This window comes from Cheilinus undulatus, linkage group 18 (assembly GCF_018320785.1).
Source record: "Cheilinus undulatus linkage group 18, ASM1832078v1, whole genome shotgun sequence".
NCBI lineage: Eukaryota > Metazoa > Chordata > Actinopteri > Labriformes > Labridae > Cheilinus > Cheilinus undulatus.
In genome coordinates, this window is record NC_054882.1 from 27157891 (window position 1) to 27183326 (window position 25436).

General features: G+C 40.9%; 2 protein-coding genes across 5 annotated transcripts in view; one reads left to right on the forward strand and one right to left on the reverse strand.

Annotated features, from left to right (window-relative positions):
• Nucleotides 1-2175: 2175 nt before the first annotated feature.
• tgfb3 (transforming growth factor, beta 3) lies at nt 2176-17528 on the forward strand. The gene is made up of 7 exons (XM_041812258.1): nt 2176-2946; nt 6672-6835; nt 7998-8127; nt 8233-8340; nt 13251-13407; nt 13948-14101; nt 16537-17528. The coding sequence occupies exons 1-7, from the start codon at nt 2601-2603 to the stop codon at nt 16693-16695; spliced, it is 1218 nt and encodes a 405-aa protein (XP_041668192.1). The 5' UTR covers nt 2176-2600; the 3' UTR covers nt 16696-17528.
• A 597-nt stretch (nt 17529-18125) lies between these two features.
• ttll5 (tubulin tyrosine ligase-like family, member 5) overlaps nt 18126-25436 on the reverse strand; it is an 86691-nt gene continuing 79380 nt past the window's right edge. For 3 of the 4 annotated variants that reach the window (XM_041812255.1, XM_041812257.1, XM_041812254.1), the window contains 2 exons: nt 23493-23575; nt 18126-20963 (listed from right to left, as the gene is read on the reverse strand). In XM_041812255.1, the coding sequence (XP_041668189.1) occupies nt 20911-20963; nt 23493-23575 (136 nt within the window). In that variant the 3' untranslated portion in view covers nt 18126-20910. The remainder of the gene's footprint in view (nt 20964-23492; nt 23576-25436) is intronic. The other variant, XM_041812256.1, reaches the window with a different exon arrangement.

Below are 25436 nucleotides of genomic sequence, written 5' to 3' on the forward strand. Positions count from 1 at the left end.
GATTTTTTTTTTTGCACATTTATTAAAAAGAAGAAAACTGACACATCACATTGATAAGTATACAGACCGTTTGCAACAAAACTGTGAATTAATCTCAGGTTTCTCCCATTTCGTCTTTATCGTTGCTGAGATGTTTTTACACCTTCAGTGGAGTCCATCCGTGGTATATTAAATTGATAAGGCATGATTTGGACAGGCACACACGTCTCTATGAAAGGCATTGCAGCTGACAATGCATATCAGAGCAAAAATCACAGAGTGTAGAGACAGGATTGTTGCAAGGCACAGATCTGGGGAAGGCTACAAAAGTGCTGCTGCACTGAAAGTTCTACAGAGTGTAGTGGCCTTCTTAATTCTCAAGTGGAAGAAGTTTGGCACCAGGGCCGTTTCTAGCTTTGTGGGGGCCCTATGTAAAATGCAGTTTGGGGGACCCTAGATTGCCAAACTATGATGGAGAGATTCCTAATCCATTAAATGAGCCACGAACATGCTAATATTGCATGCATGCATGCATGCATGATATGCATGATAACCTCTCATATTAAAATGAAAAAAGCGTAGGTTGAGCCACCCAAACAAAATAACAAGGAAAGCAAAAATCCTCAAGATGTGAATAAATTAAACACATATCGAGTGTTAAATGTACTTTAAAAGCAAGAACATAACTGTTCATTTTAGTCTGATATCCTACTTTTACATTTAAGCATATACAGCTAGGGATAGACCCAGGTAATCTTAATTCTCCTCAGATAAGGCTGAACATTCAGCTTTGGGGCCCCCTATTGGCTTGTGGGGCCCTATGCATTTGTATAGTCCACATATTGCAAGAAACAGCCCTGTTTGGCACAACCAGGACTCCTCCAAGAGCTGGCTGCCTGGCAAAACAGAGCAATCGGGAGAGCCTTAGTGAGAGAGGTGTCACTCTGACTGAGCTCCAGAGATCCTGTCATTTTTCATGTTCACATAGTTCAGCTGGCTGTTAATAAAAGTCTCATTGTGACACTTGATCCATATTGATTTGATTTGGAAGTGACTGCTTTTGTCATTTCTTTGTAGGAAAAAAATCTATACTGTGTATTACAAATCAGCTTAAAAATGACTGAGATATGATTTTTGGTCAGAACTGCCCAATCTAGTTCTGTGATTTGTGTCACACTATCTGCAGATGATTAAGGGGGGTTCCAGCACTTCTTTATTTTCCACTTAAGGACTGGGTCTTAAGTGGATTTATGTTGCCATCATAAAGCAACCCTGACTGTGATAAAGCAGGCTTGTCATGATAACACTTAAAAGTCCTGTTACTTATAGCCTTTCATTTGTTGACTCACTTCTGCAGTTGCATTAAGGGTGGGCCAAGTAATCAGTCAAAACTGGGTCAGTAAAAGATGAGGACAGGCATTGGAGGATAGTTGAAAAATTATGTCATCTAAACAATCAGAGTCAGAGTTTGACTTTTACCAAACAAACAACATCTTTCCCACAACTCCCTCATCCTTAATCAAGTTAAGGGCCCCTCACATTATCTCATTCGCTGCAGTGTCCTGTGATAGTCACCATACACAGACAGCAGCAGCACTGTGAGAAAGGAAGTCGAAAACGTGACCTGAAGTTTTCCTTGGTGGCCACTAGATGTCACTGTTGCGCCTGTTTTATGGTATTTAGGGGAGGCTGCACAGGAAAGGATCACAGCAGTAGACTGGGCTCCTTGCGCACCTTCAGGTACTCTGTGGTTAAGTTTGGCTGTATAACTGCACTTTATCCATCTTAGACTTTATCCTGAATGTTGCTGATATTTTCCAGAGACTAAAAAATGCAACCATGGTTGCTATTTCAGTCAGTTAAGGGTCACGTGTGGTTAAAATTAATGCGCACGCTGCGTTAAGATTGAGCCAATTTTTGTTCGTAAAAACGCCATGGATTGCGCACACTCTAAAAGGACAGAAAACAACAATCTATCCAGGAAAAACATTAAATCAATGGATGTTTTTCTTTAGCGAATAACTCTTGTGTAATCACACATTGCCCAATAGTACGCACGTTTCCTAAAGTATGGCAACATAAAATTTACGCATATCAGAGAAGGCGCTCTCCGAACCGAGCCTGTGAATTGTCGCCCCTCCTCTCGTCACGTCACAGTTAGTGTCTATAAAGTGCAAGTGAGAGTGCATAGCGGTGAGTTTGTTTGAGGCTGGATTGCAGGGAGGTGGCACAGAGGCGCACTGACTCCACAGAAGCGCAAGTGGATGGAAAGAGCCCAATGTAATGGAGAAAGTGATCCGCGGTGCAGAGATCGGTGCCCTGTAAACTCGGGAAGGCGGGGAGAGACGCGTTCATGAGACAAGAGGGAATGAAGAGTAGGAGAAAGAGTTTTAATGAAGAGTTGAATTTATTTTCCGAAATGGCACGGATTTGTTCCCTCGCAAATGCGCATTTTGCAAAGATGACATAGCACTTGAGAAAATGGGAATCCTCCAGGAACAGAACTCACTCATGACCTGAATGAAAAGAGAAAAAAGGGATTTTACTCAAATCGGGAATTTTTGTGTCGTCTTCTTTTACTTGACAAGCCTGGGTTGTGGGTGAAGAGCGCAGAGTGAAATATGAATCTGGGCAAAGCACTTCTGTTTGTCCTCCTCCTAAATTGTGTGACAATGACTCTGTCTCTGTCCACTTGCACCACTGTGGACATCGACCATATCAAGAAAAAGAGAGTAGAGGCGGTCCGGGGACAGATTCTCAGTAAACTCCGGCTTACCAGTCCGCCTCAGACAACAGGTCCGAGTCAAGTGCCGTTTCAGGTCCTGGCCCTTTATAACAGCACCAAGGAGCTCATTGAGGAGCTGGGGAGGGACAGGCATCAGAGTTGTGGACAGGATAACACGGAGACTGAGTACTATGCCAAAGAGATTTACAAGTTCAACATGATCAGCGGGTCACCAGAAAACAGTAAGTGTATTGTTTGGAATTCCCTTTTTCACCCAATAACCTACAAACCTCCTTTATTTTAGATTACAAATAAATCTGCAGCTTTTACGCACAGACGCGCAAGTGGGCTGCGCGCAATGGAGACAGCAAAGTAAACAGTCTAATTGGAATGAGCACCATTCCTCATACATACCTCACACCAAAGCCATGGGAACTCCTGCCTAAGTCTGACACATTCCAAAGCAGGGAAAATTCTCAGGCAGTTAAGTCTAGTTTTTATTGCCAACTGCAATACCTCATTTCCATTTTCTGGCCGTGAGTTACCCAATATTTTTCATCCACTGTTACGACTCTCACTTCTATTTCCCCTTCTTTTGCTCTCTAGTAGCTCTGTGTTATGATCCAATTCCCTTGTTCATCCGTATTGGTATTTCCTGTATAAACTATGGTCCATTGATTGTTCCAAAAATCAGAAACAGAAGCTGACCGGGCTGCAGATTCTCCAGGGGAAAGTCCCTTTTTAAGTGGATGAGCTGGATGTGTGCCCATTCAGGTCAAAGCCCGGTTATAGTGCATAGTGGTGTGCTCTCATTTTCAAATCAACAGGTGTTTATGCTGCACTGTGACACAAAGCAGAGCCCCTTCTGCTGCTTCCTGCATTAGCCCCGAATCAAATCCATTTCACGGGTTCAACAAAGTGCTCCTGACATTCAAAAATACACAACTCCGGGTTTATCCACTGGTCAGAGGTAGCCGGAGCTCCCAAAACAAACAGAGAGGTCTAAGGAGTGGGATCAGGGATGGCCATGTGCCCAGGATACATCACACCGGCCTCATACTGTAGGTGATAATAGAAGGAATAACCCAACCTTACTTTTGGCAACACTTTATGACCCAAACAGCTTATCCAGGGAGGGTATGAACCAAATTAACCAAAGCTGCCAACATACATTCATTTGCACTTTTCTCAGCCTTTCCATTATGTAATTTTAAAGAGAGCAGGGCATGTTGCAGTATGTACATAATGTCTGTCACCTCCATAATTTTGCAGCGTGGTTCATTTTCATTCCTGCTGGATATAATGAGTTTTACATTCACGGGTTTTTGGAAGGTGGGAGTGTTTGGGAATATGGTCAAGTTTTTGCTTTTTTTCATGCTGAGTTAAACAGTTAAACAGAAACGTTTCTTTCCACTTGCTCCAGACTACTCTTCTCAGACACTTTGTGTGAATACAAATCAAAGAATTAGCCATTTATAAGTAGAAGAGGCTTACTGGAAACTAGGTAGCAATAGATCTCCCTATTCTCATAAATCATAGAATAAATGGTATGAAAGCACAAGTGAACCGAGGGATGACCTATGGCACAATAACATTTGGAGAACCTGCTGATGCTTAAATTAGAATGATAAAGCCCTGTGCACTGAGGCAAGATTTGAAGCCAATCTTTGACTCAGTGTTGGGTCAGTAAAAACTAGTGCTGAGGACAGCGGGGTATCTGATCTATGGGAGAGCAGAAAGATGATGTCATCTGAGCAAACAGAGACAGAGGTCTCTGGCCTGCTCCCAAAGAAACAGCATCCCCCTCCCCCTCATAACTCCCACGCCGTGACCATTTCTTGCTTCCTCATCCTCAATCAACTTGGAAAAAAAGTTGTTTTTCTTCAGAGCAGAGCTGCATCCCATTATCTCATCTGCTTCAGCAACCTGCTGCAAAGTCTGGCCTGGAATGAGAAAGCAGACTCGTCTTCAATACTTCTAAAATCTGTATTATAAACAAAATAGAGAAATAATGCAAGATAGTATTGGTAAAAGAGCAATCCAGCTACATTTTCCAGAGTTTTCTGCTGTCTTAGACTTCTCCGCAGCTGGCCTGCACCTGCTGCCTTCTGCTTCCTATTTCCTTTGTTTACCTCGACAAAGCTCTGGAGAGACTGACATCACAGACAATCCCCGAGGCAAGAGGGCAAAAAGAGGTGATTCCTGGGATTTTTTGTATCCGGTAGTTTCTGTGTCAGGAGAGGAGAGGATCACATACACAGGAGGGTGAGAGGTGGGCTTAATAGTGCCTGGGCGAGGCCCTTCATGGGAAGTTGGACTAACATCTGTCAGCAGAAGTTTCCTGTACAAACTGATCTCTGAAATCCTTCTAGCTTCATACTAATTGGGGGTTGATCCTAAAAAGAGATCAGAATGGAATCTTTATATGTGACTTTTGCATTTGTATTAATGAGATTTCCTGCAATAATCCAATCAAAAACTGTGAAATTTAACAGGATTGGCAGTCATAATAGTAGATTAGTGATCCATAAATGCTGAAAGTTTATGGAGTGTAGTTAAGTCTCGTTTTTAAGTACTTCTGATTAAAGAAGCTTATCATGTGCATATTTGGAGAGTTTGCAGGTCAAACCTTTGTCCACTTAAAGAGCTATCATCTAAAAGTGATGGGGGTCTGAAATATATGTCTTTTTAATTGTGCAAGCAATCCCCCCTCCACTTACCAACATGGAACAAATTACCTTCTCAGACCCTTGGCAAAAATAAGCCATAATGTGAAATCCACCTAAAACCATTGCAATGGGAAAAAATGAGGTCATCCAAAAAGGAAACCAAAGACTTGATTAGAATTTCAAATCTCCCCTCGTAGTGGGGCTTTCCACCTTCTGTGGGGGAGGCAGAGAGGGAGCAGGGAGTGAGGGGGCTACCGAGGTTTCCTCCTTATAGATTATAGATGTGGAAACACTGGACAGATCTCTGGCTTTGGATGAATGCAGCGAAGGTCACCTATAAATAGGGAAAGAAAAAAACTCTGTGGAAATATCAGATAATGACTGGGATGACTGAAATAGGATTATGGGTCAAATGAAGTACAGATACTCGGAGATGTGCGAGTCCCTTTGCGTGACAGAGAGGCAAGTAAACTTCTTAGTTTCCATTAGTCTCGGGGTGCAAATCAGCTAAAGGTGCAGTCCGCCTTTTCAGCCACCAGCAAATCTGAGGCTCTAAAAAAGCTCAAATTCGGGTTATAAATTAGCTATGGCTTGGCTGTAAATGCCTGTTTCCACTTGGCCCATAAAGAGTTGCTATGTGCTTGTTTTGCTGCATGTGCTTGGTCTGTTAAATTAATAAACTTTACAATGGCATTATGGTATAAAACAGCAGAGGCAGGAAGCTTTTCCGATAGCATCACAATGTGGCTGTTAGTGAAGCTGATTCTGCTAAAGGTCAGAATGTCTACAGTTACCTCGTCAAGCATGCACTTGCATTCGTGTCCCCCCTCCTTGCTGCTTTCTCAGGTATTGTTCTGCTCCAGCACGTGAGCCCACATGCTCCTCACGGTTCAAGGGAATACTTGGCCGGTATCCGAGGTCCTCTGAGCACCTGTTGGGCTCACGAGTTGAAGGGAGGGAGGGGAGCGGAGGCGGGGGCATGCTGCTGTCCCACCGCAGCCTGCTCCACCACCACATGGGACATTTGGTTTTCATTTCATGACTTCAACTTGTTGCTAACTTGGACCGCACAAAGCACAAGCAGATGGCTCGCACTAATGGCCCATGTCCCTCTGGAACGAAGTGGAAATAGTTAGAAATAGTTTTTTATCTGTAAAGGTGAAAAGGGAAATCCTCAGTAAAAAGCTATCAATAATGTGAAGGGAAGCGTGCCCACCCTTGAAGAAATACACAGTCACAGATGGATTAAAGACAGATAAATAAGCTGTTTAATCACATCATTTCCTCTTTACCTGCAGATGACCTCCCCTACTGCCCTAAGGGTATCACCTCCAAGGTATTCCGCTTCAACGTCTCGACCATGGAGAAGAACTCCACAAACTTGTTCCGGGCCGAGTTTAGAGCCCTGAGGATCCCCAACCCCAGCGCCAAGAAAAATGAGCAGAGGATTGAGCTCTACCAGGTGTGTGAACTGACCGTCCATTTGCACGGGGTAATGTGCTCTGTTTCTCTTTGTAGGTCAGCAAGACGGGACGAAAACATTTATATTAGAGTGTCCAACTCCCTCTCTCTTCCCTCTTTTCATGCACTGATCATTATTCCATGTGCATACAGTCAAATGGATTCCACATTAGGACCAGTTAAAGAGTTTGCACAGCCATCTTAGAGAAACTCTAGATTACCATTGGGTAGTTTCTTCTTTGTGAGGCATCAATCTCAAAGTTCATCCTTGTTCAATCAAGTAAGGTGTTGTGCTTTCAGCAGGGAGTTTATAGAGCTGCATCTTTTAGATGTCTTTGTGTGTAGGATGGCAAGGTCAGATTTTATTTGTTTCCTCATTAATCTCCCGTGTGAGACAAGGAGTAATGATCAGGTTCCAACATTTCCTGCCAGGGAGACAAGCGTCTCCGGACTGCATACCGCCTCTGAGGCAAGGCTCTAGCCAGCGCTGAATACAGACTGTCAGGGCCCTCTCAGATTGTTTCCAGGGGCCTGGGAGGAGATAGAGGCAGGGTCACCCACCGGGGGGAGTAAATGGAGCCGCTTTCTCGCCCCCACACTTTTCAGACTGGAACTGATTGGCAGAGGGCTGGCGCTGGAGGTCCTCTGGCCCCTCGTTCCCACAGGAAGCCAGATTAGATCCTGACAATGTTCAGGAACCTGGTTATCCATAGCACTGCTGTGGGGCTAAGTGCTCATACCAACCACCCAAACACACACATTTCTGACTACTGATAAACACCTTTGTTCAGGGAGGTGCTGATGGAGATAGGAAATTTTTTGTGTTTTGTACATTTGGACACAAATACCATCAGAGACACCGCTGACCTGGCCTTTTTAGCTGATTTTCAGCTAGGACCCGAGCTAAAGTCAAAGTTTGAACTGCTGACGTGAAGGACAGCCAGGTTCTCATTGGCAGGAGGGTAACACACAGGCATTAACTTGCAAAATGGGGATATCAACACAGGGAGTCACTTTTTCCATGAGGAGTAGACATTTGGCCCAAGGCATGCTGGAGAGTCTGGCTCAGACAGACAGCTCTGGTTCTTTGCATGTGTGTGTGTGAGTGTGTGTAAAAGAAAGAGTTTATGCAGCTGGGTCACATTTTCATCTTTTCCTCGCAGATCCTCCAGAAAGACGACCCCAAAGCCAAACAGCGCTACATCGGGGGCAAGAACGTCCTGACTAAGGGAACTCCTGAGTGGGTCTCCTTTGATGTGACTGAGACAGTGAGGGAGTGGCTGATGTACAGACGTGAGTGCACCTTATACTGTGCATATCCTTTTAAAAGGCACAGGGTTCTTTCTACCTTAGGGTAGAAATATCAGCTCCTCACATCTCTTTGCTCTCTCCCCTTAGAGACCAATCTCGGCCTGGAGATCAGCGTGCACTGTCCCTGCCACACTTTCAGGCCTAATGGTGACATCATTGAGAACGCCAATGAGGTCCTTGAGGTCAAATTTAAAGGTAAGGATACATTTTCCTTGCAAAGCAGATGGATTGGCCAGACTCCATGTCTACTGTGGGGCAAATCCATCTTTCAAACCCCCAATCTGAAATGATACTTCCAGGTCTAAGAACTGATCGCACCAATCAGTCACATTTGAGGAAAATGAGGCGGTAGGGTTTAAATATACTAGAAGTGTAGCGATTAGCTCAATAGCTATAGTAGCTTCCATAGTTCCATCAGAGCTGGACAGCATTTCTTTATTTCAAGAGGAGCAAAGAACCACACTGAAATCTTTTCTTTGTAAAGATGTTTTTGCTCCTCTCCCTCGGCATGAGTTTTATCCAACAACAAGCTCCACTGTTTACAAACTACAGTTGCACCTGCATGCCACACTCACGTTACTTATCGGAAATGTGCAAGCCTGCTACCTCATTTTGTCTTCCAATCAACCTTCTTGGATTTTTTGAAAAGTCCTGCCCTTCCAAAACACTTTATGTGGGAGGTTTCCCAGATGGATGTGTTTGTGTAATATATTCATTAAATGGATATATGAAGCAGTCTATCTGGTATATCAGGTTGACATTCATACCTCACTGATGTTACAGAAAAAGAGAATGCTACTGTATCTAAGCTATGGATTTTCTTATTGAAGTTAGCTTGGTGTGATGAATGTGTTCAAAATGCAAGAAACAGAAAAATGTATGCAAACTTCTTTGAGGAGGCCATAATTTAGTTAAATATGAAAAAGTCTCAACCAAGAGAGGCATCATGGTTCAAATCAAGGTGAAAGAAACCAAAACCTAAAACAACATACTCTGCTGAAAAAATCCAACTTGATTAATTTTGAGTGAACAAACAATGAATTATGGGTGTACTTTTGATAACTTAACTAGTTGATACAACACATTATACTGATTTTCTTAAATTATGTAAGGTATCTCCAAAGAGAACATAACACACATTTGGGTTGAGCCAACATTTTCTGGGGGAAATAGTTGACTCAACTACTTTAGTTCTGCCAACATGAGATTTTTAGCAACAAGCAAATGTCAACTAAATGCCAACAAGAAGTAATAAGTTTGGCCCCACAACTTTAAAAAGCAGCAAAATTGAATAGTTAAGTATTCATATTTACAGTGTATAGTAATTGTTACTTTTAAATAGAGGTGGGATCAAATTTCAGTAAAGCATTATTCCTTTGTCCTGCCATGTTTGATATAATAATTGTATTGCTATTAATATTTCAAACCCTAACCCTGGCTATTTTTAATCATGGTGTCACAAATTCTTGAAAACTTGAAAGGATAACTTGAAAGGAAGTTTATTAACTCAAGAAAAAGTTGAAAATAGAGAAAGAAGACAGCGGGATATTGTCAGATAGTTATAAAAAAAAGCTAAAGGCAGACCTAAATGCCCTAAATAAATACACTAATCTTGTGCTGATCATTTTAGGGGCATTTTATTTTCTTCAGCTAAACAAAAATTGTGATATATCACTTTTTTGGGGGGGATGCACAGTATTATTGGTATGATACTGGTATTGGCAGAAATTAGCTTAAAAAGGTAATCATTGGACTCAGTAGATAGGCAAATTTCCACCAATATTGAAATATCAGCAGTACAGGATGTACATTTCAAAGAAAATAACTATTCAAAAGTCACCTATGAGAAAATTCAGAGATTCTAAGAGATTGTCCGTTATGTGCATTTGCGTTGTAAGCTTGATGCTAACACATACTGGAAACTGCCTTTAATGGGTTAACAGATTTAGCACTACTTGGTGTTTATTTAAACTAAGAGAAAATTAATTTTACTTGGCAATGCAAAGTTAAATAGAAGGTTTAATTGGTCATTTATATAAAATGTTAGGGATGCATGGTATTATAAGCATGATATGGTTATAGGCAGATATTAGCTTAAAAAGTGAAAGATCAAGATCAGCAGATACAAAAATTTCTGCTGATATTTTGGCAGTAAAAATCTGTCTGTAAATATTAAAGAACAAATAAGTTGGTGGAGTTTTAGGATGCATAGACCTTTGCCACCTGAGGTCTTTTTCTTTATTCATAATTTTTCCTTACACTTTATTGTGTGTTTTAAGGACTAAAATTTGTTAATGTGTTCATCCTCATACTTCAAATTGTGTGTTTTAAGGAATTTTTTGGCCTGATCTACATTTAAATATCAGTATTGTTATTGTTATCATCTAAAATTAATTTGCAAAAACCGGCAAAAATCCCCACTATTGCCATTCCTAAAAAAACGTTCAGTAAATTTATCATTTGTGTTAAGAGAAGTAGAGTCTGTTAGCAAACAGCTTTCAGATTCGCAACAGCCACCGGCTAGCGTTGGTGCCACTTGAAAACCAGGTGTAGGTAAAAATGCTGGACAAAAATATAGTTTGAAATTAATATAATAGTTACAGGAAATCTTCTGTTTCTTTAGAAATAATGACTGAATATTCAAAAAATATCCCTGATCCCTGGCCTTGTAAGACGAGGATTAATTTTGTGGAGTTATGGGCAGGATCTTTTATATATCTGATAATCACTATCAGCAAAAATGAATTGAAAATATTGGCATGGCAGATATTGGCAAAAATCCAATATTGTGCATCCCTAATATTTATCCCAGAATAGCTGTATCATGACAACATTGTGAGCTATGTATTTGGCATTATATCATGTTGTATCCCATGGCATGGAATCATTTCTTACCCTGCAATTCCCACCATTAGTAAGAAAGGGAATGTTTTGCTTTTTTTTCACACATATTTGGGTATCTGGAGTACTGGACCCACAAGAAGCCAACACAGTCCTTTGTTTGGGGCCCTTCTACATCTGAAACATGAAATCTGACAGTCTGTCATGATCTCCATCTAGAGCCATGAAGGTTTACAACTGTACACCTGTAGGCACAACCCACTAAAGACTAGAGGCATTTGACTGCAGACCTCTATGTTGGGGCAATCTCAACCATGGAGCGGGAAGTGATGTATAACTCTCGTTGGGTTTTTCCTTAGTTTGTGAAGTGTCATTTTTAATTTTAGTCCCCTCCCTCTTACTCTAACCCTAACCTTTAGAGTTCAGTGTCTAACCCTAACCCTCTTTGGGTTTTCCTTAGTTTGTGAAGTGTTAAATTAAAATTCATCCCCCTCAGTAAATTTTTATTCAGAAAATTATGCTGTTGTGAAAAACAGCCACTTACCATAACCTCAGACAGCAAGCGGAAAATATACATCAGTCAGTACCTGATTCTGGTTCTGGCTTGGGTAATGTACGTCACTTCCCACTCCAGGGTTGAGGTTGCCCCACCATAGAGGTCTGCAGCCACATCCTCTTGCGAAAGACAGGGGTGGAAAAGAGACACAAACCAAAACAGACCTTTCTAAAAAACAAACAAACAAAAAAACAAAAAACAAACAAACAAAAAAAGGCTGTTTAGAGCTGCTTGTAACCTTCTCTGGTGCTTGATCCATTTAAAATGTTGACCAAACACAGTAAGCGATTAATTTAGATGAGAGAAGGCTGTGTTAAAAGCAGGGGAAAGAGAGTGAAATGTCCCCTTTAAATTAAATTTCCCTAATTTGCAATGACACCGAAATTTGAAGAGCACATTAAACAAGAAAAGGAAACAAATACACAACTAATGAAAGGACAATAGCAATCACAGTGAATAGATAACTGATATTATTATATATTCTATTCTATAGCATGAATTTAATGACTATTGCTACAAAGGTTTCAAAGGCAGATTCCAGTAATACTCACTACTTGTTCAGGTTTTGATCATTTCTGTCTCCTCAGATCTTTCTTTCCAGATTGTGGTCTCTTAAGTCAGCATTTGTCTTGGATCTGTTTCTGCTTTTGATCTCTCACAGTTAAAATACTGCCTAGCAGTCAGTATTCAAAGATAACATTAACCTTTGTTTCATCGGTCTAATGTTGCTGATAGGTATCTCATGTTGGTTGTAATATTTGCTTTATTCTGATTAGCAGTATTGTGGCAGCTCTTGCTTTAGGATGATTTGCATCTGTGAGTCTAAGGACCAAGTGTGAGGAGTTATTTTTGGGTTTCAGTTTTAACTTTTAGTGCCCGTTTGAATTACGTATGTCCTTTTTTCTAACTTTTACTGCTTTTTTTCAGTAAAAGCTGCATGTGTTGAAGGGTGAACTTGATTTGATGGACGTCCAAAAACTATAAATTGTAACTGGCATGCTTGTTCTACAATATTTCTTAAATTAACTACTCAAGGGTCATCAGGTCTTTTGTTTTATAATATTTACTGCCAAGTTAAGTCATTGTGGAGGGTTGCTCTTGTGCAATATTTCCTTGGATGAATGAGGATCTGGCTATTATACAATAGCACTCACATTACTTTCCTTTTTTTGAGTTCGGTCCTAAAAAAATTCCCTTTCATCTTCATGTTCCTGCGGTCTTTTTGGTAAGATAATGGGTTTCCTTTCTAAGAGGAAGAGCGAGACACAGAGCATGGGAATACAATTGATCTGGTATCTCACTTAGCACAGGGGCCCTCGGTCCTGGGAAGACTCTCGACTAGCTCCGCCACAAGGAATGTGCTGCCACGGCGCTCAGATGCTTGGCCGCGAATTAAAGAGAGGCGTACACTTCCACCAGCAGCATCTCTCCTGAGATATCCACTGCTTTAACTATCAGGAGCAGATTGGATGAGCAGACATAGGCCCAGGGGGGAAGAACGGAGGGAAGGAGGAAGTTAGGGACCTGTGTTGAAAAAGGAGAAGGGATGGAAAGTGAGCAATATATGAGGAGAGCTCTGCCTACTGTAAAAGCTACAGTCAAAGCCTCAGAAGTCAGCAAGTGAAGCATGGACATATTTACAATCCCTGACAAATCTTGGTGCAGGTTTTCTTTGTGTCCTCCAGACTAAACTGACTTACTTCTGCAGGTATGGAGGCCGACTATGATGATCTGAGCCGTGTGAAGAAACAAAAGGAGCAGCTGTACCCACACCTTATCCTCATGATGCTCCCGCCCCACAGGCTGGATGCTCAGTCCTCCTCCCGCAGGCGCAAGCGGGCGCTTGACACCAATTACTGCTTCAAGTAAGACAGTTTCTCATTGCTTGGACATAGGTTGATATCCTTGACCTTTGCAAAACATTTCTCTTGCTGCACCTGAAAAAGACTGGTAAAATAAATAACAAAACAACCAACAAAAAAACAGCCTCTACTGCTGCTGTATTGTAATGGTAATGAAAATGGAAATATCAGCTGTCATGTCTCAAAGTAGATGACATTAAGAGGAGTACACAGGCATAGAAAAAGCTTGTTAATCGCCTTGACAAGCATGACAGAGGTATTAGATGATACAAGTCGAGATCTGTCCCAATCTTAGCAAACCATGCCTCCTCTTACACGCCGTCTCCTTAGACGGATTCCCTCTGTCAGCCTGACAGGCAGCACCAAAGACACCTGGGCAGACTCCAAGAGGGAAAATAAGGGCACACCTAGGAGTGGAATTTCTAAACGTCCCTCTCATCTCCGGCTCTGAGGCCATAGGGAGGAAAATGTATACAACACTTAAAATATTGTGTTATGCTTGGAATGAAGTGTGTAATCCTTTCTGTCTTCTCTTGTCTGCAGCAATTATGAGGAGAACTGCTGTGTGCGACCACTATATATTAACTTCCGGCAGGATTTGGGCTGGAGGTGGATCCATCAGCCTGAAGGGTACTACGCTAACTTCTGCTCCGGTCCCTGTCCTTACCTTCGCAGCGCTGACACCACACACAGCTCGGTGAGACAAACATTAAAAATAGACTGTATATAAAGATGGACGACGTGGCAGCTCCACAAGTGAAGCCAAACATTTGAAGCTCCTCCTACTAAATGGCTGTAGTGTAGGTCACAAGCTCCACCTCCTCCATGTAAACAGATGGAACTTTAATCATACTAAAAGAATAGAAGAAACGTGCCAAGTAAATTTTTCCTAGTTCCTTTTGTAATAGCAATTTCTAACAGGCTGATTTACACTTTTCAGAGGTGTGGGTTTTAATTGGTCATTTGACACTTTACAAAAAATGGTAGAACACATTGATTGAGGTCCTCTGTTGACAACTGGCTCCTGTGTTCACCAGATTAGTGAACAGAGGGGCATCGAAGTGTCAACAAGATCCAAAAATATTTTTAAAAATCACATCTTTGACATAAGACCAGTGTTTAACATTAACCCTCTGAGATAATGTTGTCGTACAAGAGAAGAAGAGACAGATCACAAAAAGTTAAATAACCTATGAATAATAAATCATAGCCACTTGTTTCCTCTGGAAGCACTCTGTTTTGCCATTCTAATGATGCTATCCATGCATTTGCAGCCCTTACAGATGCTTCTCTAGTGAGCCTGGAACTTGGGTGACTTTCTGGGGTATCTAAAGATTAAATCCACACCAGTAACTCTGATACTGAAAGCCTTTTTACCATTTTTGATACATTTTTTGATCGTTAATGCCGCTAGCAGCTAATGATAGCTGCCATAGGCAATGACAACCAATGGCAGTCTTGTCATGCATCTCAAAACTGTGAATGTCTTCACTCTAAGATGAGACAGCCTGAACAGCTCATGAAGGAGAAAAAGAGAGACAGCGAGCCTGTGACATGGCCCTCTGTGTCACTGCAGACAGGAGCTGCTTTGAATAATGGCACAAATTCAGCCAACATAAAAAGCGCAAGGTGCAAAGTTAACCCAAAATAAATGCACAAGTAATTACTCAAAGAATTTCCACTACTTAAAAATGTTGTTGTAATCACTCTCAAAAAAATTTTTGAGCAATTTCAACTTGTTTGTGAACCTGTGCTTGGCTGTAGCACCAGTGTTTGTGAAATATGCTTATCTGCATTGAGTCAGATTTGCACATAAAGGTGAATTTTTACCCTAAATAACTGCAAAGTTGCTAAGCCAGTGCACAGATGCAATGGCTTTTCAACTCATATTTGTTAGACAGTTGTGTTTTTTATGGTTGGGTGAAGAAATTGGCTTGAAATTAGAAGTAAAAGGTTAATTTACATTTCAAAAGAATGGATCTAGTAAATTTTAGCATGCCATAGCCAACCTTAATAATATAAGAACATTATTTCTCAACAACATAATCATGGCTTGTAATAATTCAGAGCGGCCAGTTACTCTGGAAAACTACTAGCCAGAGTGGCTAGCTGGCAAAAAAATTAGGTCAAGCCCTGCGTAAGACAGTTGTGACCGAAATGAATTCATCAAAATTGCAGGTAAACCTCTGCACACTGTTACCTGCAGGAAAACTGAAATATTGCCAATGCTTTTGTGCAACTTGGGCAGCATGAATGTGTTTAGCTGCAATTTTCAATTAAAACCAAGAAGTGTCTCAGTTTTAGGTACCAAGGACTTCTGTTTTTGTCCCAATGGTATCAAAGCATGTTTTACTATGTATAATCTTGTTTTATATCTATTAGTGTCTTCTCAAGTTTAAAATTCTGGTACTGTAATAACCCTGCTTCTAGTAACTGTGAGTGTCTGTTCAAGCGGACACATGCTTGGGTATAAGTAGGTATAGTCTGTTGACCAGACCCACTTGAGGGATTTTCACTTTCTAATCGGTAAATTAATTTTGTTTAGCTTAAAAAAAATGACAGGATGTCAAGACTGCAGCAGAGTCTACTCTGCCACTATTGTCAGCACACAAGGATGTTTTGGCTTCACTTTTGTACAATAGCAGGTGGGGATGCATCATTCATTTTTATACAGTCATTGGTGAAAGGGATGGTTTGATATTTCTGAAGTGGGGTTGTAGAAGGTCAGTAGGAAGTTCATTAGCCCCAGGAGATACTGGTCAGCATGGCCCCTTTAAGGAGAGACTGACTAGACTGCCTTCATGAAATGACGCGTTATGGCTATGCAAACAGGGTTATTTGCACCACATTAATTAACTTTTTCAAAAACAAGCTGGAGAAAAACAATGTCAGGGGAAATCTAAGCTTCGTAGAAAAAAACAATCAGCACTTAACTTTTCTGCCAGCAATCCATCTCATTGCATCGTCTGCATAGCTGTGTAGCCTAGTTTCCATGCTGGCAAACGTGCTGGTATCTCCTCAAATGGACCTCCTAATTATCGCCAAATACCTCCTGAAATATTGAACCATCCCTTTGACATAAACCTGTATTGGGAATTTTGTTGCTTATCTGTATCTTCTTTTCCCCCAAAGCTGCTGAGCCTGTACAACACCTTGAACCCTGAAGCTTCCGCCTCACCCTGCTGTGTTCCTCAGGACTTGGAGCCCCTCACCATCCTCTACTACGTGGGACGCTCCCCAAAAGTGGAACAGCTCTCCAACATGGTCGTCAAGTCCTGCAAGTGCAGCTAGACTTCAGGGCTGTCGTGGCCCTGGCTAGAGACCCGGGAAGTAACTGCTCCCAGCACTACTCAGGAGTGGGTACGAGGGGTTGATCCAGTTCATTCTCCACCGCCTCCTCCTGCTTTGGCCTCTACCTGAGCTTTCTTGAAAAAAAAAAAAAAAAGATGCAGACCACCACTCCGCAAATAAACATGGCAGCAAGAAGACTCCTCAAACGCCACTACACTAACAGTGCCCTCAAATCCACCAGCCCTTCTCAGAAATCGCCTTGTACTCATGTTTTTTTCATAATCCAGCATTTTTGAACAGCAAGTACCTCAACGTCAGCATTCAAGGCACGTTTTCAATAACAGAACAGTAATCAAACAAAGACCACTGCATTCTTAAGGACATCTTATTATTGGAGAGAAAGGACAGAGAATGCAGACTGGACTCAGCAAGATAGGAATATGTCAGAGAAAGTGAAAAAGTTCCTTGTTCTCTCACCTGACAAACACAGGGCACCTTCTAACTCCACTAGCTGGAAACGGACTCAGTGCACGCCATGGCTCCCGACACTGTTTCTTTAAGATTGAATGCTGTTGAATAAAAATGACCTTAGGAAAAAAGAAAACATGCTGGAAACCAACCTTTATTTCAAAGTAGTATTTCCATGGTTATGTTTACCTCTGTAATACAACAGGATAGTGATTCCAGGGATCATTTTATTTTAAAGTGAAGCCTTTCTGTTGTATGAGACGATATATGTCACTAAGTGAACACTTAACTAGATCACAAACTGTAAATTTTTTTTCTTATTACTCTTGGAAACACTTTTTTTTAATTAAAAAAGAACAGTTGGATGGAATTGTTCTATTTTCTTTATGTTTACTGTTTGTATTTTTAAAGCACTTTATTTACCTGAAGGGATAATAAGGTACATTTAAAAAGTCTAGTGATTGTTCACCACACATGCTGTACACTGGAAGATCTGACATGAACTGACATGATTAGACCATTTAATGCTTTCAAGGTATAAATGTCAGCACTTTTTTGTTACAGACTGATTACAAAAATATGACATTTCCATGCATGTGTTGCAAACAATCAGAACAAATGACGAGGTTGTAAACATCTTTGTATCACCACAGGAGAACATCACAATTTGGATTGTACTGTTTGGTTCATGTTAAACAGCATGCAACTGGCTTTAACAGAAGTTAATCCACAACATGACTGCAACATCAACATCAAAGAAGAAAAAAACAAGTGAATTAAAACCAGGTCTGTTGTACTGCATTGAAAACTACAATCTGTGCAAAATCACTGACGATTTTCATCAGTTGATATGACAAAGACATGCATAAAATTCAAGTATTTCTGACAGTCATCATAAACATTACTGATATATAATAGAGATGTCTATTAACACACCCTGAGTCAACTCATTTTATGGTCCCAAGCAACAGGAAATAAGTGAAAACATTAGTCTGCTGGTGCAGCTTTAGGGCCAGAGTCCACAGCTGTTGTTTTACCGCTAGCAGCACTTTCATCTAGGGATGTTCATGGCGAATAATTCCCCATCCAATTTAGAGCAAATTATAATACTGTGTAGCTGACAAGTCTTGAGTCAAATAAACACATTCTTTAAGTCAACTTCACAAGGTACACTGTAACAATGCCAAGTTGTTTTACAGAATGTGGCTAAAGTTAGCAGCACTGGCACCACAGGTCTTCAATTCTCTTTGCAGGCTAATGCCCACATTCCTATTCTTAATGTTGTCAGTCAGTGCTTTGGTTGTATGTGAGTATAACCTGACAGCCTCTAGACAACTTTATACACATTTTCTTCTCAAAATAGCTCCAAACCGTGCGGTTCCCACGAAATGATATCAGTGCTTGCAGGTAGCGGTTGTTTATATAAAATTAACAAGCATGGTGGCAGCAAGAAGGTAGTCGGTAGTAGAAGGTATAGTTTAGAAAAACTATAGTGTTACTAGTGGTTGGCTGCTGTGTTAAGCCTTCCACACAAAGATTTTTTTAATCGTAACCTATGTTTTTCAATATGAGAGACCCCACACATGGCTAGGGATTGATATTGGTGTCAAATCGATGATTTCTATATGCGCTGGTGCCTGATTTGATACTTTTGAGAGGAAAGAGTGTGTTGAAAGTCAGAAGGAGACTAAAAGCTGTCTATCGTAAATGAGTCACAGACATATCTTTCTAAGATGCCAGTCGAATATGGGGTAAGAAAAGGAAACTGGTGTAACTTAACACATAAATAACACATATTCCATAATGATTTTCTTGCCTTCCATTTGGTGGCAGGGTATCAAAATGAAGTATTGATATCTGTGTTGTAATTAGGTGTTGGACATATCTGCACTGGTACCATGTTGTTACTGGATTTTGGTATCCCTACTCATGGCAGCTATACAGATTTTCCAGTTTTCTTCTATAGTGAGTGGTGTAGAAGGAGGATCAACACAGCACACCACACGTTAACAGATTCTGATCATGGCCTGGTCTCATCTATTCAAACCACAAATCTTGTGCAGTCAAACATGACTTTAGAGTGAAGAAGCTTCTGTGGTTAGCAGTTAGCTACATGCTAAGTCCATTGCAGTGTTTATCACAATTCTGCTTGTGTGTGTTGCTGTCCTCCACACACATCAGGATTTCTGATCGTAATAATTAAACATGTTTAATATTTACGATCTCGGGGTGGGGTTCCTCAGATCAGGTCGGAGAGGGAAAAGCTACACACCACCCACCACAGGATAATCTGGCAAAATAATTTTAAGAACCATCCAATAATCAGGATTTTGCTAACTTTGGTCGGAATTGCTTCAACAATTGGCATGATTGTTGTGTAATATTTGGCCAATTTTACAGTTTAGATGGAGCTTTTGACTGGGATTGTGGGCCTGAAGTGATAAAACATGTTAATAAATAGTTTAACCGACGAAAAAGGGAAAATGTAGACATGGAAAGATCCCCAACAAAAAGATGAGTCTGATCAGAAGTACCACCTTATCTTGATTTTGACTGGTCAGGGAGAGGGAAGTGACACTGATGAGTGAAAGTGCTGTTCCAAGAGTTGAACATTTCAACTGAGAGCTTCACTGGGGGAATTTGGGTGCTGAAATGTTGGACTGAATTGGTTTTAAATTGAAAATGAGCAATGCCAGTGGAAAAAACAGTAGCAGAAGACTCAGGCCCTTAACCTTCATAATAGGAAAAGACTGTGCATAAGCATAATCCTTTTTTCTGTTGAGCTACAGAAATGGCCAACATGGTCTTTTTTGGACAATATACAGCAAATAAATACTGATGTAATGACAAATATTTTCCAAATATTAGTAAATTTTGTCTATCTACAAAAAACGCATCAACATCTAAAATGGAATACCCACAAGTCAACTTTGTCCACTATTTAAAGGGCTGGACAACAGTGCTACATTGTCCTTGTAATGAGGTAACAAGGCAGCAACCAAACAAGCTCTAAGAGGATATATATGTTTTTTTTCTGTAAGTCTGAGGCAAAGGATGCTGCACTTTCAAGCATCCTCAGGCAATGGGCGTAACATCTAATTTGGCAGCATTTTGGCTTCCAACAAGGTCAAGAGTTGGAATGGTTAATGCCAGTAGCCACAGATAAAAAGAGCTCACTTACCACTCATGGCAGCTGCTCAAGAAACCTCCACAGCCCTCACCAAAACCAAAATCTCACCTGTCTGAGTAACTTTTTAAGGGAGTGAATCGATGTGAATTGCTAGCTGTGCATATGCCACTGCATGAGCGAAGAATAAAATGTAGTTAAAATGCCTGTGGGGCTTAAAGAAGCATCTGCTGAAGGGTATCTGTCAGTGAAATCTGTCCGTGGCATCAGTAGCATGGAGAGAATGAGAACAGACAACTGTTGGTATATAAGCTGTGTGTAACCAAAGGGGGGGGGGGGCAGTTGGGGTAAGAGAGCTGAAAAGGCCAACTGATGCCGAGCTGCGCAACAAAATCCCAACCTGCGTCAAAGCTTGGCATTCCTGGCCTCGCAGACTCTCCTCTCGCATGTCTGTAGCTGTATCGCAGAGGAGTTAATAGAGCCCTGTTCTGATGTCTGGCATGCTTTCATCTGAGTCTGTTGTCCTTTCCCAGAATACACCTTCTGTTGGGATGTGGTTACATGCAGAGACACCTGTCAGGCTGGCAGAGGGGCAGGGAGCGCCTCTGGTCGCATTTGTGTCATCTGTGAGTGGACTCCTGGCTTGGGAACAGCTTTTGGTACACTGAAAGACCTGGAAAGCGAGAGATGAAAGAGGAATTAACACCCATGTGTGCACAGAGGAGGTCTACATGAACATCAAAAAGTGCCCAAATCCTCCTGTTGTTTATCTTTGTAATTATTCATGGTCAAAGTAGTTACAGCGAGCAGTGTTTAGCCTTTTGTCTGTGCCCCCTCCCTCCTGATCAAGTCCACTCATCCAGTAGAAAAAAGGCATTCCACGTACAGTTCGAGCTGCCGTGTTTGTGCTCCCAAACAGTATTCCCTTTCATTCCCTTTCTGCACACTCTGTTTATTTTGGTGCTCTTTTACACCGTGGGGTCTGACTGAGCCGGAGAACGAAAACATCATGCTGACTTCCAATGCGATGACAAGACTGCTGGAGGCAGCTTCCTCTGGAAGAAAGATAAAGGGACAATATTCTCTCTCGAACATATCACACTCTACGTGACACTACCATAGAGGAAATGAAGTCAGCAGTTTGTTCAATGGAAAATTAACCCTGACAGTGTTAAATGAGGAACAGAAAAGCAGAATAGTTCATAAAAAAATCATGCAGTTGGATATTTGTGAGCAAAAAATCTAAAATCCTGTTGTGACTTTATCTTTTAGTATCATACCTCATAAAATAGAGTGTTAAAGAAAAAGAATTCACCAAGAAAAAATGCGAAGCGTTGCCTGCTTTGAATCAAACATCCAATAACTTACATAATACATCTAAAAAAGAGGGATGACAGCCAGTAACTACCTTCCCTTTCCCAACAAGGCACCACACAGTCCTATTTTGATAGCAAGAGAGGCCTAAGCTATCCGTCCTGACATGATCAGACGCCCATTAAAAAGGCACAAGTGCAGCATTCATTTCCTCCTTTAACTAAAAGCAATAAATCTCCTCACTGGTCGCTAGAGCCTTCAGAAAGCTTTCAAGGGAAGCATTGTAAAACACATGTGGTCGATATAATCTGAGCTCGTAAGCTTTGATCGGCCCTCATCAACACACCCCCTTTCTCGAAAAATGAGCGCAGAAGACGTGGGGAAGGAAAAAGAAGGGGGACGAGGGGCGAGTGAGCAGGATGGGGAGTTTTCAGAGGATAAAGGGGGAGTTGTGTGAGCAAAGAGAGGAAGAGATTAAGAGAGAGAGAGATAAAGGGAGCGTGTGATTAATGATGGTTGACAGCTGATCATAGAGAATGCTCTCCCATTTGGACCTGCTCTAACTCCCTGTCACAGTCGATCAGGCGAGCTCAGTCATCTCGCTACAAAAGGTACACTGGGCAGGCAGAAAGACCTGATGCACTCCTAAGCTCCACAAAAGCTGTGGCCCTTCTAATAACACCCTCCTCCTCCCTGCAAAACGCCACACTGACTCTTTGTTCAGCCCTTTTAACCTGCCTCACTTACCGGTTTTGGTACTGGGATTTTTTTAAGTCAAAAGTGAAGCACCACCCCCACCCTTTGCACCCTGAACCATGGAAAAAATGCATTCATGAAATTCAGAAGCTTCTCCCAACGGATCTAGTTACAGTAATTGATGAGTTTATAAGATGTTTGTTAACTTAAGCCAGCCTGCAGAGTTTGAGGGTCTGTGGCCAGAACATTTCTCCTCATTCTTCCCACCATTTTGGATGGGGGGTGGGTGGACTGGGTGTTGCTTTTTCCAACAAGCTGATCTCTGACATTCATGTGATGTGATGAATGGTATGATCTGCTAATGCTAATGCATGGTGGGTCCATGGAAAATAGAGTCCCTTAATCAGACAAACAGATGTGCGCATCAAACTGCTTAATATCACTGTTCCTGCAATAAGCTCAACACTTCACTCGGGGATGGAAAGAGTTGTGGAAATAGGGCAGGATGACAAGGTGCACGTGAGCACATGCACCCACAATTGCACAGAATATCCCATAATAAACCAGACAGCCTTATATTATCATTCACTTGGTGTTATTTTTGGGGTGCAGATTCACAACAATTCTGAGGGATTATGGCTGACCTATGGATGGGAATCCCCTGAAATGTTCCTATCACCTGATCTTGTTACAAATTAAGCACTTGCCTTTTTACCCTGCAGCATAATCTGAACTAAAGTCCTGGAAAAGGAAAGATAATACAATAATGGAGCAAATGACTGCACTAGAAAGCTTGTTTATGTCCATTAAGGTCTGATTGCTTCAACAAAACTTGCAATTAATACAAATGAGGGTCATGACACAAGTAAATACTCTATTGAAACCTTTAAAACTTCACATGTACCACTCAAACAATGTTGTAAATAAATGTAACTTATTATCATGAGCATGCTGTTATCGTTTACAGTGTGCAAATACATTTACACAAACAACCAACCATGCATCATGAGCAGGCTAAATATATCGCATGGTGTTTATCAGTCATCCATGGGGAATGTCCACTATGCCTGGCTGTTATCACTGACACTTACACACAGACAGCATAAATCCCCCACTCTCCTTGAGAAGTGTAGGACAATCAGGCCAAGTTACAGTGAGGCACTAAATGTGTATAGAACTGCAGCAGCAGCACCTGTTTTACCGCAGATGGCATCGTAGACTCCATGCGGGCCGCTAGACATGCTTCCACTGGCGGAGCTCTCTGCCGATGTCTGCCTGTTAATCAGAGACATGAAAATAATTAAGACAGGTGAAATTAAAACAACCCCAAAGGGGGGACAACATTAACAAAAGCCGCTTTCACGTATGCACTTCTGAAATGTCAAGAAAATGTCAGGACAGGAGGAAATCTTCAAGAGACTTTCCCACTGCGGCCAACTGGAGCTCAGTAGGTAGGAAGGTTGGGGGTTCGATCCACAGCTCCTGCAGTCACATGTCGGCATGTCCACTTAATCCTAATTTGTTCTCACTGCTGCGTCAGTTAAACGTGTATAGGTCAGGGGTGGAAAGTAACTAATTGCATTACTCAAATTACTGTAATTGAGCAGTTTTTGGAGTACATTTTTAATACAATACTCTTGTACTATTTCCACCTCTGTTGAATACACAGGAGCACATAGTGAGAGGATGATTCCACATCATATCCCAGAACAGCTGTCGTACAAAGCAAAAAAGTGTTGAATAATCAGTTTTAAACATTTGAGAACTGATTTTGACCCCCAAAGTGAAATTTTAACTCCATTCTGAAGGAAACTCCATTCGGTATTGATGTTATTTGACATTGTCGATCCACCAGTTTTTGTCCAGCACTTTAAAGTGTTGTTGAAATTTCCCCCACTGGGATTTCAAATCTGAGGTGATGTGTGGGTGGAGTTTCCCGTCATGCCCTTGGGCAGAGTTGTGTTTGGATGTTGCCTGTTGTACAGAGATCTCTGCTAGGGCTTTTTTGCTCATGTTACTGGTTGATTGTTGTTGATTTTGGATGTGAGACAAATTTGCACTGAGTGAAGTTCTCCACTGAGTCAGGGATCCCACATGTGACTTTAGGTGTTCCTAAAGAACACATAGAGCGATTCTTTATCAGTATGCATAATGAATGTGGTACAGTTGACCTTAGAGAGTTAGCATTTCAATTTTGCCATGTATTTTTCTTTATTATAAAGGTATGAGTTGACTTTACTTGAGTATTTACTCAGTACTTAAAGTAAGCTTTCAATTAAATACTTTTTACTTTTCCTTAGGTAGATTTATAGACCAATGCTTTTAAATCAACTTAAGTCAATCTTAACCAAAGTAATTGCACTTTTACTTGAGCACAGTGGTCATGTACTTTTTCCACCTATGATGGAATTTTTAGAACTGTTTATTTAACCTTCTACCAAAATCCCAAAAAAGAAAAATTGCCATAACATTTCACATATATATTTTTCTGCATCACATTTGATACACTAGGTGTTTTGGCAGCTGATGATCCACTGGAGGGCATTTTTTTAATTGATCAGATTGTATTTAAAAGGATTTTAGGTAATTTATTCAAAATTTTGATCAGATAGAGGCCTCATAAAAGTGTGAATCAAATATGAAACAATAAGCTTTAAAGGGTTAATGCAAAGAAATGTTTTGGTCATAATCACCCAAATTTGATGATTTCTGGCACATGCAATGCTTCTTGTCAATAAACGCTACACTGACATTTATCGTAAATTACACAACAAGCATATATTAAAAAAAGAATGATTAAATCAAATACATGTGGGTAGAAAGCAAAGATTAAATAAAGATTAGTACTTCTAAACTACTAAAATTAAGACTTTTTAGGACTTATTATTATATATTATTATATATAATATATATTATTATAACAGGATCTAAACAGCGCTTGGAGTACTTATTGCCATGCTTTAAAAAAGTCGCATTTCAGACTTTTTAAAGGATCTGCGGGAACCTTGTGATGGTATCAATGAACATATGAAAAAGAACATAGTGGCGAGCAGACTAGTATATGAAAGTGTTTCTTAAATGCAAATGCAAATCAGCACACTTGAAGTTCATAAAGAAATTTTAAAGGAAGGCTGGT

Coding starts and splice junctions, on each gene's coding strand:
- tgfb3 (XM_041812258.1), top strand. CDS start 2,601: ATGAATCTGGGCAAAGCACTTCTGTTTGTCCTCCTCCTAAATTGTGTG. Junction 2,947..6,671: donor CAGCGGGTCACCAGAAAACA/GTAAGTGTATTG, acceptor CTTTACCTGCAG/ATGACCTCCCCTACTGCCCT. Junction 6,836..7,997: donor AGAGGATTGAGCTCTACCAG/GTGTGTGAACTG, acceptor TTTTCCTCGCAG/ATCCTCCAGAAAGACGACCC.